The sequence below is a fragment of the Alosa sapidissima genome, chromosome 6, assembly GCF_018492685.1.
Source record: "Alosa sapidissima isolate fAloSap1 chromosome 6, fAloSap1.pri, whole genome shotgun sequence".
Lineage (NCBI taxonomy): Eukaryota > Metazoa > Chordata > Actinopteri > Clupeiformes > Clupeidae > Alosa > Alosa sapidissima.
Genome location: NC_055962.1, coordinates 1,205,348 through 1,224,816, shown reverse-complemented (window position 1 = coordinate 1,224,816; position 19,469 = coordinate 1,205,348). Strand labels below are relative to the sequence as shown.

The 19,469-nt window shown below is 41.7% G+C and overlaps 1 protein-coding gene across 6 annotated transcripts in view; it reads left to right on the top strand.

The window, feature by feature from the left end:
* enah (ENAH actin regulator) overlaps positions 1-19,469 on the top strand; it is a 225,461-nt gene that overhangs the window by 89,336 nt on the left and 116,656 nt on the right. For all 6 annotated transcript variants that reach the window (XM_042094273.1, XM_042094275.1, XM_042094274.1 and 3 more), the window contains one exon: positions 6,117-6,294. In XM_042094273.1, the coding sequence (XP_041950207.1) occupies positions 6,117-6,294 (178 nt within the window). The remainder of the gene's footprint in view (positions 1-6,116; positions 6,295-19,469) is intronic.

Genomic DNA, 19,469 nt, shown 5'->3' with positions numbered 1-19,469 from the left:
AAGAGTAATTAAAGTATATAATATAAAAACACAACTAAGCAATAAGGACAGTAGAAGATAAAGAATATGCTAAATATACTAAAATACAAATTATACTAACTAAACTTAAATACAATATACTAAAATACAAATTACAAAAATACAAATTATACTAACTAACACTTAATCTAAATCAATTCTAAAAACAGTATCCACATAGTGGTGATTAATCAATCAGAGGCGCTTGCAATGACTGAGGCAGGGACTGAGCCTGTGATTCTCTGTGCATAGTAAGGTGCTCTAAGGTGCTCTGTGTGAATGAATGAATGAGTGTCATGGTGGTAGTGCAATGGTGATAGTGGTCATGGTGATAGTGCAAGTGAGTAAGTCCAACAGTGCAACAATGCAGAAATAAAGTAAAGTCTATATATCTATATATTTAACTATTTAAGAAAATGTATAAGTGTGGCCACAGTTCGGCTGTGGCATGGAGGGGGGGGGGGGGGGTATGCATATGTGCTAATGTGCTAATATAGCACGCAAACAGTGAGGCATAAAGACAGTGGTACAAGTGGCTAGTGGACAGACTCTATCTTTCCTCTTCCCTTAAGTGAGGCATTGAACAGTTCAATGGCCCTGGGGACAAATGACTTTCTCAGTCTGTCAGTTGTGCAAGGCAGTGAGCGAAGTCTCCAGCTGATCAGGCTCTTCTGCTTAACAATAGTGCAGTGGAGTGGGTGACACTCCTTGTCCAAGATGTTGATCAGATTGTTCAGGGTCCTTTTGTCAGATAGTGAAGTGATGCACTCCAGTTCAGCTCCCACTACAGAGCCAGCTTTCCTTACCAGCCTGTCAATTTGCCCCGCATCCTTCTTCCTTGTGCTTCCTCCCCAACATACTACTGCATAGAAGAGGACGCTGGCAACAACAGACTGGTAGAACATCCTGAGGAGCTTACTGCACACATTGAAGGACCGCAGCCTCCTCAGGAAGTACAGCCTGCTCTGCCCTTTCTTGTAGAGTGCATCAGTGTTGGCTGACCAGTCCAGTTTATTGTCCAGGTGGAGACCCAGATACTTGTAGGTGCTAACCACCTCCACATTGACCCCATCAATGTGGACTGGTAGCAGAGTGGGCTTAGACCTGCGGAAATCCACCACCATCTCCTTGGTCTTTCAAGTTAAGTTGAAGATGATTGAGTTTGCACCATTGCACAAAGTCCTCCACCAGGCTCCTGTACTCCTCCTCCTGCCCGTTCCTGATACACCCCACAATTGCAGTATCATCAGAAAACTTCTGCATGTGGCATGACTCGGTGTTGTAGCAGAAGTCAGATGTGTACAGGGTGAACAGGACTGGAGATGGCACAGTTCCCTGTGGCGCTCCAGTGCTGCAGATCACAGTGTCAGAGAGACAGTTCTTCAGTCTGACGAACTGTAGTCGCTCGGTCAGGTAATCTGTAATCCAGGTTACCAGGTGAGCGTCCACACCCATCTGCAAGAGCTTGTCTCCCAATCTGAGGGGCTGGATGGTGTTCAGGTCTTGAGGAATCAAAGAACATGATTCTCACAGCACTTTTCCCCTAGGTGGGAATGTGTCCTGTGTAGAAGATGATGGCATCGTCCACGCCCACTTTCTCCTGGTATGCAAACTGTAACAGGTCTAGTGCATGGCGTACCTGGGGTCTGAGCATGCCTAAGACCAATCGCTCCATTGTCTTCATCACATGTGATGTAAGAGCGACAGGTCTGTAGTCATTAAGCTCACTAGGGTGTGGCTTCTTAGGGACAGGGGTAAGACATGATGTCTTCCACAGTGTTGGAACTTGTCCAAGGCGTAGGCTCAAATTCAAGATGTGCTTCAGTGGCTCCCCCAGTTCAGCAGCACAGGCCTTGAGTAGCCTTGGACACAGTCTGTCAGGCCCCGCTGCTTTATTGCTGCGCAATTTCTTAAGTTGGACTGTCACTTGATCTGTTGTAATGGTGAGGGGTGTAAGGGGAGGGGAGGGGGAGGGGGAGGGGTGCATCTGGGATCTGTGTGTCTGATGGCTGTTGACTGAAGTCGTTGTCACCTCATTGTTCGTGATCGCCATGTGGGGGAGGGGTGCAAAATCCAGTGATGGTGGGGGTACGATAGCCTGTGATGATGGAGGTGAGTGTTGCGCTGGTATTGAGGGGGTGTGGGGGATGGGGGATGGTGGACAGACCACTGCCATTGGAGCTGGAGCAGGGCAGTCAAACCTGTTGTAGAAGTGGTTCAACTGGTTCGCCCTGTCCAGGTCCCCCTCCACAGAGTTGCTGTTCTTCTTCAGGCCAGTGATAACCTTCATGCAGTCCCATGTCTCCTTCAAGTTGTTTTCCTGCAGTTTCTGTTCCACCTTCTTTCTGTAATCCTCCTTAGCTTCCTTAAGCTTGAATTTGAGTTCCCCTTGCACGCGCCTCAGCTCTGCCATGTCCCCATCTCTGAACGCCATCTTTTTCCTGTTAAGCAGGGTCTTGACATTGCTGGTTATCCAAGGCTTGTTGTTGGGAAAGCAGCCTACAGTTCTGGTGGGAACAACAATGTCCATGCAGAAGTTCAGGTAGTCAGTTGTGCACTGTGAGACCTCCTCTAAGTCCTCTCCAATCTGTAACACACTCCAGTCAGTACACTCGAAGCAGTCTCTCAGAGCCTCATCCACTTCGGGTGTCCACTTCCTGAAGGTGCGTGTGGCAACTGGTAGCCTCTGTACTTTGGGCTTGTACATTGGCTGGAGATGAATGAGGTTGTGGTCTGACTTTCCCAGTGGGGGGAGGGGGTTTGCACTGTATGCATCCCTCAAGTTTGCATACATGAGGTCTATTGTCCTGTTTTTCCTTGTAGGGCAGTCAACATACTGGTAAAAATTTGAGTGTGGAATCCAGTGTTATGTGATTGAAGTTGCCAGAGATCACAAAAAAGGCGTCAGTGTGTTGGGTTTAAGCCTTGCGATTGTGGAGTGGATGACGTCACACGCTGTGTCCGGGAGAGCTCGAGGTGGAACGTAAAAACAGACAGCAATTGCGTGCGAGAACTCCCTCGGCATGTAGTACGGACGGAGACTAACCGCTAATAACTCCACATCCTTACAGCATACAGTCTCCTTTACTGTTACATGTCCGGGATTGCACCATCTATTTTTAATGTACAGCACCAGTCCGCCTCCCTTCTTTTTGCCAGAAAGTTTACAGCGGCTACAGTGCTGATGCAGAGAGAGATTAAAGATGTCCATAAAGACCTCAGCCAGTTCAGATGCGCAAGCCTTGAGAACACGACCTGGGATGTTGTCAGGTCCTGGAGCTTTATGTGTATTCACCCTTCTAAATGATTTGCACACATCTCTTTCAGATAACTGAAATGGGCAGCAATCTTGCTTTAACAGAGCCTCTGACTTGATGTCATTTTCAAAGCGGGCATAGAAGGAGTTCAGCTCCTCTGCAAGAGATGCAGAGACCTCTGCTCTGACGCTCCTTCCTCTGTAGTCTGTAATTATCTTTAGTCCACTCCACATGTCTCTGGTGTTAGCAGCAGTTATCAGTCACCTGTCCAAGAGTTCGAATCTGGGTTAAGCCCATATTTTGAGAAATGCTTAATAGACCACAAACAATTTCAATTCTTCAACACGGACACCGTTATACTAGAGGGGAGAAAGAATGGGAAAAGATCTGGGCACAGTTCTTCCAGAGCTTCGTGCCAAGTAATAAGCGTTGAGTCGAGATGTTTGTGTGAATGAAACGAAGCGTATAGGCCATAGTGTGACATGTGTAAACCAATGGTGTAGAGATGACACCACAGGGTTTTATTTAAAAGAGCCTACGTTTGTATGTAGGCAATTTATATTCACAATACTTAGGCCTACTAAAATAAATAGTATTTTATTTGTATTGGTTGTTTAGAGTAACGCAAGTTGGTCTTAACGCAAGTTTACAACCGGCAAGTCGGTCGGACTAAAAGGGGAAAAAATAAATATTTGGGCCGGTTCTAAATTGACAGGGTCGGTCGGGTTACGGCAAACGAAAATATTTTTAAGGATGGCCTAGCAGTGTTTTTTTGCGCGTCTGCAGAAGTCAGCCAAATATGAATGTAATTCTGCGGCATAAAGCAGATGTATTTGTTTATTGTACAGAAAAATAAAAATGACATGTAAAGCAGTTAATTGACTACATTTGAGTACGGTTTTAGATTTGAAGACAAGTATAAGCACAACCTGTGTGAGGCATGGTCAGAAGATCATATTTGTCAAGTTTGGTGATGATCAGACAAAATTTGTGACCTGTGAAGCTTTAGATTCACTTTTGCTAAAATCCAATATGGCAGAAAATCCATCATAGGGTGTGGAACTTGGCTTGGTCCAAGGATTCCAACGGCACCTAATTTTTGAAAATCGGAGAAACGGGTCAAAAGTTACGTGTGTGAACTTGCGTCCAACTTTGGCCCATTGGTGGTGCTATAGTGCTCGAGGTGCCGACTTGAAACTCGGTGAAATTAATCATTGGACTGTGTGTAATTAGTGTGCCAAATTTTACAACTTTTTACCAGACGGTTCTATGGGCTGCCATAGACTTCCATGGCGGAATCTATCTATAAAGCAAGAAGCGTCTGTGTGTCCTAATGTCTGTGGCACGCATATCTCGCTGACCGTTTGTCAGACTGATTTCACTTGGCAGGTGTCTTGCTACGGGCATGAGTAAGTGCAGTGCCAAATTTGACGTTTTTTTTAATAAGAAATGCAAAAGATATCGTTAAAGTATAAGTATATATACTTTTTTGATCCCGTGAGGGAAATTTGGTCTCTGCATTTAACCCAATCGGTGAATTAGTGAAACACAAACAGCACACAGTGTACACACAGTGAGGTGAAGCACACACTAATCCCGGCGCAGTGAGCTGCCTGCTACAATGGCGGCGCTCGGGGAGCAGTGAGGGGTTAGGTGCCTTGCTCAAGGGCACTTCAGCCGCAGCCCACTGGTCGGGGCTCGAACCGGCAACCCTCCGGTTACAAGTCCAGAGTGCTAACCAGTGGGCCACGGCTGCCCCAAATATATCGGTAAAAGAAGCACACATTGGCTTTCACCACTAGCCACTCCCCCTCCCACACAGCACTAAGCTACCAGTGAGGATAGAAGCAGGGCTTTGGCAGAACTGGATCAGTGTAGGTTACACGGGTAAAAGGTTAAGCGAGTGCAAGATGTGTTAACATGTCTGACCTCAACAATAAAGACCCCCTGTATGCGGTTTGCTTGCATAAAATGACTCCACTGATTTTGCAACAACACCCTAACACACACAGGTATGCAGTGGCTTTTCAAAATTACGTAAAAAATGATGTGCAAAAAACGGACACTTCAAATAGCCCAGGCTACTTTGGACTGTCTTTAGACTTTGAATAAGCAAACAACAATTCCAACTGCAAGGTCCTAAATTGAAGCGAGTGATAATGGTGCCGAATTAAAGAACGTCTCAGAATGCCACACATATAGCCTTGACTCAAAACAGCTGTTAGGATTATGTTATTTTGATTTGTAAAAAATGTCACATGCAGCCGTGCTTAAATTCTGCTCACTTCACATTTATTATATTATTATATTATCTGTATTCATTATTGAATGCTTACCTGGAATTATGTTTTTCCCTATCATCCTATTTTTAAAGCAGGCCTACCTGCAGGCATGTAATTGGGCTACAGGAAAAGCATGTTTGAACGGGCACTGCACTAGTAATAATAATGGGAAAACATAGAAACACAATGGGTGCCTTCTCAGCTTCGCTGCTAGGCCCCCAATAAGAAGAAAACTTAGAAACACAATGGGTGCACTTTGCAGCTTTGCTGCTTGGTCCCCAATAACAATAATAATAAGAAAACATACAAACACAATGGGGTCCTGCAGCTTCACTGCTAGGCCCCCCAAAAAATAATCTAATGCTTTAGATTATTAATGCTTTAATAAAAAATATTGATATTTGCCAGCAGTGGCGATACAATATATTCCGCAAGTGGCGACACAATATGTCGATATTATGATATTGAAAGCACAGCTGTAATAAGTGGTGGATAACTTTGTCATATATAAGTTATTTGTTGTTCATCTCAATTAATCTGTCTCTCTCTGTCTATGCAGGTGGTAATAAACTGTGCCATTCCCAAGGGGCTGAAGTACAACCAGGCCACACAGACCTTCCACCAATGGCGTGATGCCCGGCAGGTGTATGGCCTTAACTTTGGTAGCAAAGAGGACGCTAATGTATTTGCCAGTGCCATGATGCATGCCCTGGAAGTGCTGAACTCTCAGGATGCAGGTAAGAGTTTTTATTAAATGATGGTAACATATGAAATTTAGCTTTAATTAGTCACCACGCACTTTGTCTTTATATTGTGGAGATCATTTAACTTTACATGTTAGGGATGTCCCGTTACCATTTTTTTCAAACCCAGTACGAGTATTCGCATTTGTGTACTTAAAGATACCGAGTACCGATACAGATATTTCTACCACAAAATAACTAGCATAACATTGCAATGAATTTCCTTCTCTGGTTGTTACAATAAGCCTAACATAAATATAAATAATAATAATTATCAAATAGCAGGCTATTTCAAAGCAAAAAATAAACAAACAATTATGTCTAAAACAAGCCTCCTGGCACTGTCTAAATGAACCCTTATGTGCCCGACCGTTCTAATTTCGTTAAAATTTTAACAATGACCAATCGTCTAATATCTCAGCTGTCCAATCACTGATTTTATTTCTGAAATCTTCCCCGTAATGCTGACAACATAAACTTCAATTTGATATGATTGGTTAAGAGGTTTATGGCGCGAAATGTTTTTTGAAGATGAGTCATGAAAAAATAGTCTCTCACTACAGTCGGTACATTTGAAGTGGACAGCCAGACGCCACCTGCACTTCGTTGGAGTTTACCTCGACTGGGAACCACACAGCTGGATAAACTGAGGTAATATATGTTTTACGTCAGTTCTTGTTATGGTTTATCTTAATTTGTTGTCATTTAGTTATTTGTTATTAGTTATTAGTTATATCAGTTATTTGATAGTAATATGCTTTCTTATCAGCGTCAACATTATGGCATAGCGGGGGCTAGTGCATCGTTGAACTTTAGCTAGCTGCATTACTCTGAACTGCTTGAAATATTCTCATTTGCTATTGCTACTGTCAGTTATTTTCATTTGACAGTTTTATTTAAAAACCTGTTAGTAACCTGTAAGTAAGTTTATTGGTAGCGCTTTAGAATAACTTTTAGAATAACTGCTTATTAGGTATTAACAGTGCATAATAAGCAGTTAACAATTAATTACTAACAGTTAGTTAACTGTTGTTATCCTTTAAAAACATTAACTAACTGTTAACATGCAGCTTGTAAGTGTTAATAAGCAGCCTTTTAAGTTACTTACAAACATATTTGTTAACAGTTGTAAGTGTTAACAAGCAGCTTGTTAATGCTTGTTAATGGTGTATAAGACAAAGAGGTGGATAACTAATACGCTTACAAGACCTTTCTTACCTATTTGTAGTAAATTTTGCAGCCCCCCAATCTAAAGCGAGGACCATGTAGCCTATAGTTCCACAAGCCCAACTTTCTATCTCTATATATACTGTATCTATCCATCTAGCTTGGTTTAGCTGTGAGAAATGCACCTTCAAAATTGCGCAGTGAGCAGGAATCGAACCCCGGGCTCCTGCATCATAGAGTGACTTGTTACTTACTGTGCTACATTCCTGTGCTACATTCCATTATTGAGGCCAAAAAGATTAATGTTAATGAAGACAAAGGAGTGAAGGCAGCCAAAAGGCGGGCAGGAAGGTAATTGCAAAGTAAAAGATTCACTGAAAGAAAATGCCATGTGGTACACCAAAATCTATCTAAAATGTGGAGAATACAATGCAATCAAGCATTTTGGGCGATGTGGAGTTGCAAGCTGGCAGCAGATTAAATGCTCACAAGAGAGAAAAAGATGCAGTTTTAGACGTGACTGAAGCAAGCCAATCGATAGGCCTAGGCCCGACCGTAATTGCAAAGCAATTTACAAAAGATTCACTGAACAAAAATGCTGATGTGGTACATGAAAATTTAGCTAAAGATGTGGAGAATGCAATGCAATCAAGCATTTTGGACGATGTGGATAGACAAGCCGGCAGCAGATTAAATCCTTGAGGGAGAAAAAGATGCGGTTTTAAAAGGATGTGCAGACCGAAGCTGCAGCAAACAGGTGATATTTAGAAATAAAAGTCCCTCAACTCTAGCCATCATAATGCGAGAAATTCCCACAGATTTTACAGCGCTGTCGGACATTAATCTAATAATGGAGCGGCCTGAATGCAGGACTATTGACTGGACAGACCAACTCTAACTTCAATTGAACCCCATGCAGAGACACACACGCGCGCGCGCAGGACCACTTTGGGGCTGCCTCTTTCTCTCGTTGCTCTCTCTCTCTCTCTCAGCAGGATTTATCACTGCTGAAGTCAAATTATAAGTTAAATTATAATAGGTGCGCCTTCTGCATCAAACGCTATCGACAAACGTTTAGCGATCAGGAACCGTCAGGAATTTTGCAAACACAGAAGCATGACAGCCTATAACGCGAGAAAACATGGATGTGTTCTCCATTTGAGGAACGTTATAATCGATTGCGGACGGGAACAGACGACTACAGACATGGAGCGCATAGTAAGCCTACTTTCACTTTCTGTGCATATTCATTACATGAAAGATAATTGGTAGCAAAACAGCGATCAGCTATAGGCCTTTATTTCTTGCGTTTTATTGTGAGACATAGGCCTACTTTTCGTTTGGAGCGGCATACCGGTAGGCTATCAAAAGCAGAAGATGTTCAATTTGAGATTTCATTTACGTTTGGACTGTTTGATTATATTGCTAAATATCGGGACTGATGACCACTGAAATCTGTGGGGTATTTAATGGTTCACTATTAAGTTTCATGTATGAAAGAGTGTCGGGATTTCCATCCGCTTATTGCGAGATAAGGCATCCGCTTTCATTCATTCATGGAACGTGTGCTGTGCTGCAAGGGAAACCGTATTCCGTATAGCCAAAGAGGTCTAAGATAGCCTAAATTTTGTTATTTTTTTAAATTATGCATTTACTTTTTTTTATAAAATTCGTAGGCTGATGCCTGGTAGCAACAATTGTGTTTAAATGTAGGTTATTGCTTCAGCCTCTAGCTCAGAAAGGGGCTGCGTGCAGCTGGTAGCTTGAGAGCAACGTGTTGGAGACTCATGGTGTGGGACGATGACTTTTCATTGGCAACAATATTAAACCAACCAACAATATAAATTATTAAGAAGAGCTCTTTTATGAGTTAAATTGAAACAAAATTATACTGGCTTTAATTTGTCCGAATCTGAGGCCCGGCTGTAAATAGAATCCCGGCCATTTGAGGATTTAAGTATACTGTAAGCATAGCACAAGCACTAATCTCTGACTGAAAGTGCACAGGACTTGTGCATTTGAGAGCGCTCTCTCTAGGCTGTAGAGATAGTAATGTTTCATGTAGGGTTCATGTCAGTTAATATAAATTAACATTTAAAAACATGTTCAATTATATAATTTTTTTCATGTATAAGTCGCACCTGACTATAAGTCGCAGGACCAGCCAAACTATGAAAAAAGTGCGACTTATAGTCTGGAAAATATGGTATGCACTGTTAATACCTAATAAGCACATGTTATTCTAAAGCGTTACCAGTTTGTTTTCTAGTACCAATATGCTTGTTAGGTAAGCATATTGCCAAGTCATGTATAGCATACCAAAGCTGAATAAATTCTATGTGCGCTGCGTTTCTAAGTTGTGTTACGTTCTCTGACATGAAATAAATTGGGCGATATTTTTACTCCTCTCCATATGTAGTTATTGAAAACAAGATGTGAAATCACAGATTCTGTCAGAAATGTAATTAACTTATTGCCTTTCCTTTGGTTGTTACATCACTAGGCAGTCTGTAGTGAACTATTTTAGCTTGCCAACCTCTGTGTAAATGACAAACATCAGATGTTCTTGTCTGAATATTTTCTAAGATGGCATGACTTGAAATAGACGATAGCTATTCTGCTTCGCTCAATATGTAGTTAAAGAAAACATTATGTGATCACATATTCTGTCAGAAATGTCATTATTGCATTTCAGCAGTTAGTTACTAGGTGACCTGTAATCTGTCTTTATCTTGATGCCAGCCAGGCAATCAGATTTAGGGTAGCTAAACCCATGTGTAATAAAAATGACTTTTCATACTTCTAAATATTGAGATAGGCTATCTCTTGTGTGTGTATGTGCATACACGCACACATCTGCAGTTTTGTGATTTTATTTTTTAAATTAATAAAGGTATTACATTTGTATGATTTTGCTGTTGTTTCAGATGGAGGATGACGAGACCTATACAGAACTTCTCACAAGCCTGAAGAGGAAGAGGTAGCTGACTGCTGATGAGCTTACACTCACAATGCTGAAGACCATGAGGGGATGGAGGAAGAAGGTATAGATTTAGGTGGTGTGCGTAGGGTTGTGCAGACTGCCACTATAACACTGTGTGAAATAGACTTTTTATGTGTTTTTTTCTCACGTTATTGTCTCAAGCTTGTGTGGTTTTACCAACTGGAAGTCAAAGTCTGCTTTATTGTCAATTTCTTCACATGTCAAGACATACAAAGAGATCGAAATTATGTTTCCCACTATCCCACGGTGGAGACGAGACATATTTTACCAATTAGGTCCACAGACAAACATAACATTCAAGTAAACATTCAAGTAAACAATATAAAAAGTAAAAATAAGAAGGCACATACAATGAAGAAATAAGAGCAGCAAAATTTGGGTTAAAATTGTGCAATTGTGCATACAGTAGACAGTCAATATAATAGTGCAAAAGTCAGGCCAATAAATGGCTGAGTTAGTTCTGTTTGACCTAAGTATGCAAGTGGCATAGTGGTGCAAGTTATGTAAGAGCAGCAGAAGTGTGTTCAGAAGTGTTTTCAGGACAACAGGACAACAACAACAAGTTGCAAAGTGTGCAAGTGTACAAGTGGAGTAGTGCAAGGCAGCCATTGTGGGTCCAAAGTCTAGGATGTTATGTAGCTGAGGGTGGAGGGGGGAGAGGGGGGAGAGAGTTCAGCATCCTAACAGCCTGGTGTATGAAGCTGTTGGTGAGTCTGGTGGTGCGGGAGCGCAGGCTTCTGTACCTCTTCCCAGAGGGCAGTAGATCAAACAAATTGTGAGTGGGGTGACTTGCATCACTCACAATTGTGGTCGCCTTGCGGGTGAGGTGGGAGGTGTAAATGTCCTTCAGGGAGGGGAGTGAAGCACCAATAATCCTTTCAGCTGTGTTCACTATGCGCTGCAGGGCTTTCCTGTTGTATTCAGTGCAGCTTCCGCCCCACACAGCGATACAGCTGGAGAGGATGCTCTCAATGGTGTCTCGGTAGAATGTGGTCATGATGGCTGGTGGAGCACTTGCTCGCCTGAGTTTCCGCAGGAAGTACAGGCGGCGCTGAGCTTTCTTCGCCAGTGATGCAGTGTTGGTGGTCCAGGAGAGGTCTTCACTGATGTGCACCCCCAGGAATTTGGTGCTGCTCACTCTCTCCACCACAGCACCGTCGATGGTCAGTGGCAGGTGTTGGGTGTGACACCTCCGGAAGTCAACAACAATCTCCTTGGTCTTGCTGACGTTCAGCAGGAGGTTGTTGTCCCTGTACCACGTGGTCAGAAGGTCGACCTCCAACCTGTATTGAGTCTCGTCGCATTCGGTGATGAGACCCACCAGAGTTGTGTCGTCAGCAAATTTCAGAAGAAGAGGTGGGAGCTTGTGCTCAGTAGGCCGTCATATGCAAACAGTGCAGAGGCATGGGACAAAGAGACCCCAGAAGAGTTTCACAGGTTTCTGGGATTGATCATTTACATGGCGTTCACTTCCCTCCCTAATATCCATTGCTACTGGAGAACCAAGTCTCTACAGGGATCACGGGCCAAATTGTTTATGTTGTGTAAGTGTTTTAAGGCTTTGGCTGCTTTGCATGTAGTAGATCCAACCACAGAAAACAATCAATATTGTCTTAGGAAACTGCATTATTTGAAGGACCACCTCAAAAATAATGTCTTGGGGACCTGAGGTGGCGTAGAATACAGGGTAATGGGTAACACTTTATAATAACTACACACAATTCATCATTATTAAGCTTTTGTTAATTATTAGTTAATGGTTTGTTCATCATTAGTAATTTCTTGTTCATATATAATGTATCATCAGTAAAGCATTTGTTCACACAGTTGCACATGGAGGAACTGATGTTCAGGTCTCATTCATGATGAGCCTAGATGGTACTATGGTGTTGAAGGCGGAGCTGAAGTTGATAAAGAGCATCTGTACGTACGTGCTGTTCTGATCCAAGTGAGAAAGAGCAGTATTCAAGGCCAATGCTACAGCATCATCTGTAGACCTGTTAGACCTAAGCAAACTGGAGTGGGTCTAATGCAGTAGTCAGACAGGATGTAATGTGGTCTTTGACTAAGCTCTCAAAGCACTTCATCACAACAGAGGTCAGAGCGACAGGGCGGTAATCATTTAGACTTGATGGTTTCTTAGGGACTGGGATGATGGTCGCCCTCTTAAAGCATGTGGGGACGACAGACTGTAGCAGTGAGAGGTTGAAGACGTCTGTGAATACCTCTGCCAGTTCAGAAGCACAGGCCTTAAGAACACGCCCCGGGATGTTGTCAGGTCCTGGAGGTTTATGTGCATTCACTCTTCTGAAGGATTTGCATACTTCTGTCACAGATACCTGAAAAGGGCAGCAGTCTTGCTCTAACAGTACCTCTGACCTGATGGGTGTCTCAAACCGGTCATAGAAAGATTTCAGCTCCTCTGCAAGACAGACAGAGCTTGCATCTGCTCTGTGGCTTTTTCCTTTGTAGTCAGTGATGGTCCTTAACCCACTCCACATATCCCTGGTGTTGGATCCTGTGTAATATGACTCCACTTTTTCTCTGCACTGTATCTTGGCCAATAAAATGGATTTGACTATTTTGTACTCACTAGGGTTACCAGAATGATAGGCTGCTGTCCGGGTGCTAAAGAGACCTCTCCATTCACCCATGGTTTCTGATTAGGAAAAGTTTATACAGTCACTCGCGGTACAACTTCATCTATGCATTTGCAAATGTATTAGGATACAATTTCAGTGTAATCATTGATGTTATCCCCGGCAGACTGAACCCTTTCCCAGTCTGTTTTTTGGAGACAGTCACGCAGTGTACAGTGGACAGTGGGTCCCAGGTGGCCACCTCATTCAGGCTTTCCGTGATTCACACAGCTGCGTGAAATTTATTACGACTTATCGCCACGAGGTGACAGCTTAAGTCCGCTGTAGCATTGCCGATAAACAGGGCAGCGGGCTGCATTCAAAAGCGTTGCAAGCGGCAGTGTGATTGATATTGTAAGCTACAGAGCGATACTTAAGATCACATCATTGAAGTCATACAGTAGACTAGGCTAAATCAGAGCCTACTTTTTTATCAAGCTGGGACCAAAGATGATGGCCTTTGGTGAACAGTGTAGGCCTAGAAGAAATATGTAGCCTAAGTTGTCATGAGTTTAATGCAATGCTGATATTGCAGCAGATTGTTTAGGCTTTTTTTTTTCAATTCAGTTTTAGGCCAATGGCCCTGTCTTTTTGCAGTGCAAAGTTGTACATTTCTGTGGGTCGTTTTCTTTAATTTAGTTGAACTTGTATGTATGTGAACTTGTATGAAATATGCCTGTCCTGCCCTAATAAAGAAATATTTGTTTAACTTCGAGTGATTATTCCCGTTTGCAGCCGCTTAATCTCAACAGCGACAAATGGATTTCGTTTAACATAATGGTTCAGGAATCTTTCAATGGTTTAAGCCTACTTTATCAGATTTCATTAGTTTTTATAATGGAGTTCTGTAAAAATATTGGTTTTTATAAGGGTTGCCTAGATTTTCAGAAGTCAAGTCAAAGACTCCACCTGGCATTTCATATAGCGCTGCAGCAGATTTCACGCACGCAGCTTACTTGATCACTCAACAGAATTGATAATTGCAAGCAAACGGTGTTGATAATGGACATAAACTGTGCAAGGATTCACTCTGGCCTCCCTACATCTAGGGCCAATCCTATATAAATATTAGCTTTTAGTGTTGCACGATTTCTTTGTAGTACATTGTTTCTTAAAGGTGCCATGTGTAAGAATTGAGGTAAAAATATCCCAAAAAATGAGCTGCATGCATCAAAATAATGAGAAGAGATAAGGGCGATGAGGTCATTAAAAAAATGACAAGGTATAGTGCTGCAGAACACGCCCCGGGATGCATTACTAGCCACAGCCCGACTTTTTTTGTCATTCTTATTGACTGTAACATTTGCTTATATCCGAATAAATGGTTTATTCGTATAGAACAAATAAAAATAAACCATTGTGTCAGACTTTATTATTAGTTTTAGTAGTAGTAGTCATACTTTTATGTTGTTGGTGAGAAAGAGAATGTGAATTCTGTCAACATTCTAAATCCCGTTTCCTGCATTTATTTACACTTTTGTAAATAGAAAAAAAATTAAGGATGAAGGTGAAGGATATTTCAATTCAGTCTTTTTGTTAAAAAGCCCACAACTTGCTGAACATGTCATACACTATTTTTTTTCTCTATCTTGTAGAGAAATATGATGAAAATTAATTTTTATGTGAATGAAATGAAATTTTGACAAATTTTGGATATACATTTGGAGGGGATTTTCAAAGACTGTTCATTACTATATCAACATTACCATATGTATTTTACTTCATTTCATAGAACTGATCCTTCTGATTACAATGGTATGTATATCATATTGATGGTATGTATTATACTCAAGAAATAATAAAAATGGAATTTTCTGCACGGGCACGAAAGGGTTAAACAAAATATTAACTAGACTATTTTGCACTGTCTCTCACTAAAATCTGAAAGGGCAACAAAACATGATCCCACGTAGAGACCTTTGTAAAATTGGTGTGGCTCCTTTAAGTGCGTGGAATGAGTGGCTACTCAATGAGAGAGGAAAAGAGAGAAGATGCTGCTGCAGAGTCCGTCTACTGATTGCTGCCTAAGGGAAATTCCACGGAAAATGGACTTTTTTCACATCCATAACGCCAGTGAAATCCCTTGGCATTTGTATGATGTAAATGATAATTCATTTTTTGTCCATTTTTTTTCATGTACATCCTTCAGCCAAAAATAGCAAATGCTCAAATTTCATGTAATCATTCACATCATACCATACCATCACATTTTATTGCCGTGATGGATGTTACAAAAAACATAATTTTCCATGGAATTGCCCCTAAGCAGAGTTGGTGAAGGAGATTTGCATTGTTTAATCTATTGGCCAGGAAAGCGGTGATTTCTTGCACAATGTCTTCTGCCTGTTACTCATGACCTACAGTTGAAGTGAATTGGGTGCTGACTTAAGTCTTGGAGCATATAACACTATTGATAAAGGTGTTTAAGAGACTTATTAAAAACATAATCTGCTCATCCATCCCCAACACTAGTGACCCACTGCAATTTGCTTACCAATCTAATAGATCTACTGAGGATGCCATCTCTCATGACTCATGTCCTTCATACCACCCTTAGGCATATTGACAGTGGAAAAGGGAATTGTGCGAGGCTGCTGTTTATTGATTATAGTTCAGCTTTCAACACCACTGTTCCTCACATGCTGGACTCTAAGCTCAAAGATCTTGAACTAAACACCTCCCTCTGTGACTGGATTTTGAACTTTCTTTCTGGCAGACCCCAGGTAGTGAGAATGCTGTGTAGGTTCACATCAAATTCCATAATTCTGAACACAGGAGCTCCACAGGGCTGTGTCTTGAGCCCACTGCTCTACTCTCTCTACACCTATGACTGTGTGTCATCTCACAGCTCCACTTCCATCATTAAGTTTGCTGATGATACAGTAGTCCTGGGCCTCATCTCCGACAACAATGAGACTGCCTTCTTGGAAGAGGTGAAAAAGCTGATTGACTGGTGTCAGGCAAACTGTCTCCAACTGAATGTTAGCAAAACCAAAGAGCTAATTGTAGACTATCACTGTGTGGTATGCCAACAGCACTGAGAAAGACTGCCAGTGTATTAGCTGTGTAGGTTCAACGCAGATACATGAATCTAGCTAGTTTTATGTTTTTTTAAGGCAACACTGAAATAAGTGTCGCGAGTAGGATACATGAAAGCATAGCGACAGTTTCTTGAAAGCAGCAGCTAAGCTACTATGATTTATACTCGTTTGATTTAGGGGAAACGGTGTAATTAAGTGGTATCTGTGGGTGGTATTGGTGAATTTTTTTACGAGTATGAGCTTATGGGCCCAGTATCAGCCTGATCCCCGATATCAGTATCGGGCCATCCAGCAATTTGAAAAAACAAAACAAACAAAAAAATGATATATTTACAGCTGTGCTGAGTAACAGCTATCTATCTGTTTTGTACAAATTACACAGGAGTAAGAATATATTGAACAACGTCGTAGACCTAGATAATGTTAATGTGCAGGATACCAAAAGGCTACAAGTAAGGCTACAATTTGATTATGAAATACAAGTTGAACTGAAGACAGAATCCGTTCATTTTGTAGGCAGTTTGCTGGTTAGCCTACACATGCAGATATATGTAGCGTTTCAAGGTGGGACAATACTCTGCATTAAAACGATCTAAGTTCACCTTCATGTTGGCATGAAAGTTTAAGGCCCTGTGTCCACCAATCATGTTTTTGCGCTGAGCTGACAGCGCCCTCAACTTCATTTTCTCAGCGCTTCGGTCAGTGTTCTCAGTGCTTGTTGCAAGGTTACAAAGTTCCCAGACACTTCCACATTCGTTCCATACACTTCCGCATTTGTTCCTTGTTTACACTATCAATATTATTTCCATACATAATACATATTTACATATTGTCTAAAAAATGGAAATTTGCAGCAGCTTTTGACATGCCAGAGCCTGCGAAAAAAAGAGTTTGGGTGCACAACTTAAACCTTGATGGAAAGCAGCTGGGAGATGGAAATGCCATTACCTCATGCAGACCATCTTGGACCCTTGCCACATGTTTTCAGCGAAACATCATGAGACCCTACCCTGGCCGACATCTACCAGCAGAGAAAAAAGTCTGTCGGCTTACTCATGCCAGGCGTATGGTGGAATGCATATTTGGTATTCTGTCAAACCAATGGAGGTTGTACAGAAGGTTTCTGGGGGTGTCACAACAAGGAAGTTTAATTGTCACATGCATATAGTTACTGGAAGTAAGAAATGCAGTGAAATTATGTCTGGTGTCAGCCTATTTGTGTATTTATTGGGGGGGGGGGGCAAGGGCTGTGGCAAGTGGCAAGGGCTGCATAAGAAAGGTGGGGGAAGATTGGGATTGGGGCTTTACTCACATTCATCATTCAACACTTTCTTTCAAAGCCAGTGATGGTTTGGAGTCCTTTCTGCAGCACTCAGAACACTGAAAGTTGAAATCTGTTCAACTTTCAGAACAGCGTTGGGCTCATCAATGTCACTTTTCTCTCTCGATGACGACAAATCAAAATTGAGGAGGGTACGGGACATAAGCAGAAAAACAACCAACAATGGTGGAGGAAAAACTGGTCCTCGCTGTCACGGACAATCCAATCCGAACAAACACTGAATTGATATCATGTCAAATTGTTGAAAGAGAGCATGGAGGGATGTTGCCACATCTTTCAGGATACCGGGTGTGTATTGTATTTGTAAACAGTCACAGTTTAAGATAGCTAATAGCTAACGTGCTGTTACAGTGTAACTAGTTAACTTACTCAATATCACTATGGAGTCAAACCGCTGAAGCTAACATTATAGCAGTCTAGCTAATAATGTGTTTTATTTGAATATGTGCAGAGGAGGACTGCAAAAATGTGTAAGTATTTAAAAGACAGGTATGCTAAGGAGAGGCATCAGGACATGTTTAAGAAGAACGGGTCAGCCAGTAGTTTTAAAAAAAAGTGGAAGTACATGTGCTCAGCTTCCTTGAACCCCATTTGAAAGAGACAAACTACTTCCAGCTTCTGTGCACAAAACTCATCTGAGCCTGAAGTGGGTGATGAGGAGGTGATGGCTCTTCTAAGGCCAATGATGTCTCCTCAGATTGAGGTCAATTTAAACATTGGGCTGTCATTTTATTTAATTCAGGTTACATATCAGCAGTAGTAATAGCCTATCATCATCTGAATGGAAAAGGCATGATATATTTTATGACATTGTAACTATGTTTCTACATATTTTGAAGAGTGATGAAGAGCAGTCTCAAGCTACATCCACACCAGCACTGACTGATTATCAGGAGTCAATAATTGCTGCTATCAATAAAAAAACAGATGAGGATGAATACTTTTTTCTGTCCCTGGTACCTGCTTTAAAACGCCTCTTCAACTTGAAGAAGGCTTAAGCCCGCATTTGGTTTCAGGAAGTTCTGATGGAGCTTGGGGCAGAGATTTGAATCTAATAATTTGTAATGTGTGTAAAATAAAAGAGCAGACAAATGGGTTAAATAGATCATACAATTTTAATTCAGACAAATTACTCAGTGGTGTCCGGTTCACAGGACTTTGTCTTGCCATGACACCCTCCCCTCTGGAGAAGAGAAATAGCTGGTGTAGTTATTTCTGATTGCAGCTGCTTCTCTGGAAGTGTTGTTGCTAGCAGCCCTGAGGATGTTCTGCACTGCACCTTGGGACTCCGTTGATGTAGATGCGGGAACATCACAATCTTAAATATCCCAGCGAAGAAAATTGTGTAGTATACAGGTGGCTTTTACGACACACTCTGCTACCTCAGGTGATGTAGGCCTCATTGGCTATCACTCTGACTGATCAGAGGTAGCCATGGAGCACATAATCTCCATATTCAAGTAGCCTAGGCTATACAAGCAATTATTAAAGAAGAGTTTCTGCTTGAATTCAAAGTATCATTTCAAATTATTCAATAGGCTACATTTAAACTATACAATGCTCAACTCACAGCAGCACCAAACAGTTACTGAAGCCTATGTGTAAAGAGCTAAATTAGACGTTAATCACTGTAGGACAACTGAAACAACACAAAATAAACAGGGCTGTTGCTGGAAATATTTTATTCCTGTAGGCTATACTACATTGCTGGTACATTTTGGAACATTATAGCTACATTAACTAATTATCTTTAATGTCTTCCAGTAGCCTATCGTATAGGTTACTGTATATTAGTTGGCTTGTGCATGAATATGACTTGATGTTTTGTAGCCTACATTTCCATCAGTCTACAGTCTTTTAGCCCATCTTTACCATGATAACCATTCCAAGATAGAACCCTTTCGACGCTCTACTTTGAGAGACCAACCACCACTCATGCCATCGATGTTAAATTTTGGGCGTCTGACGGAAACTGA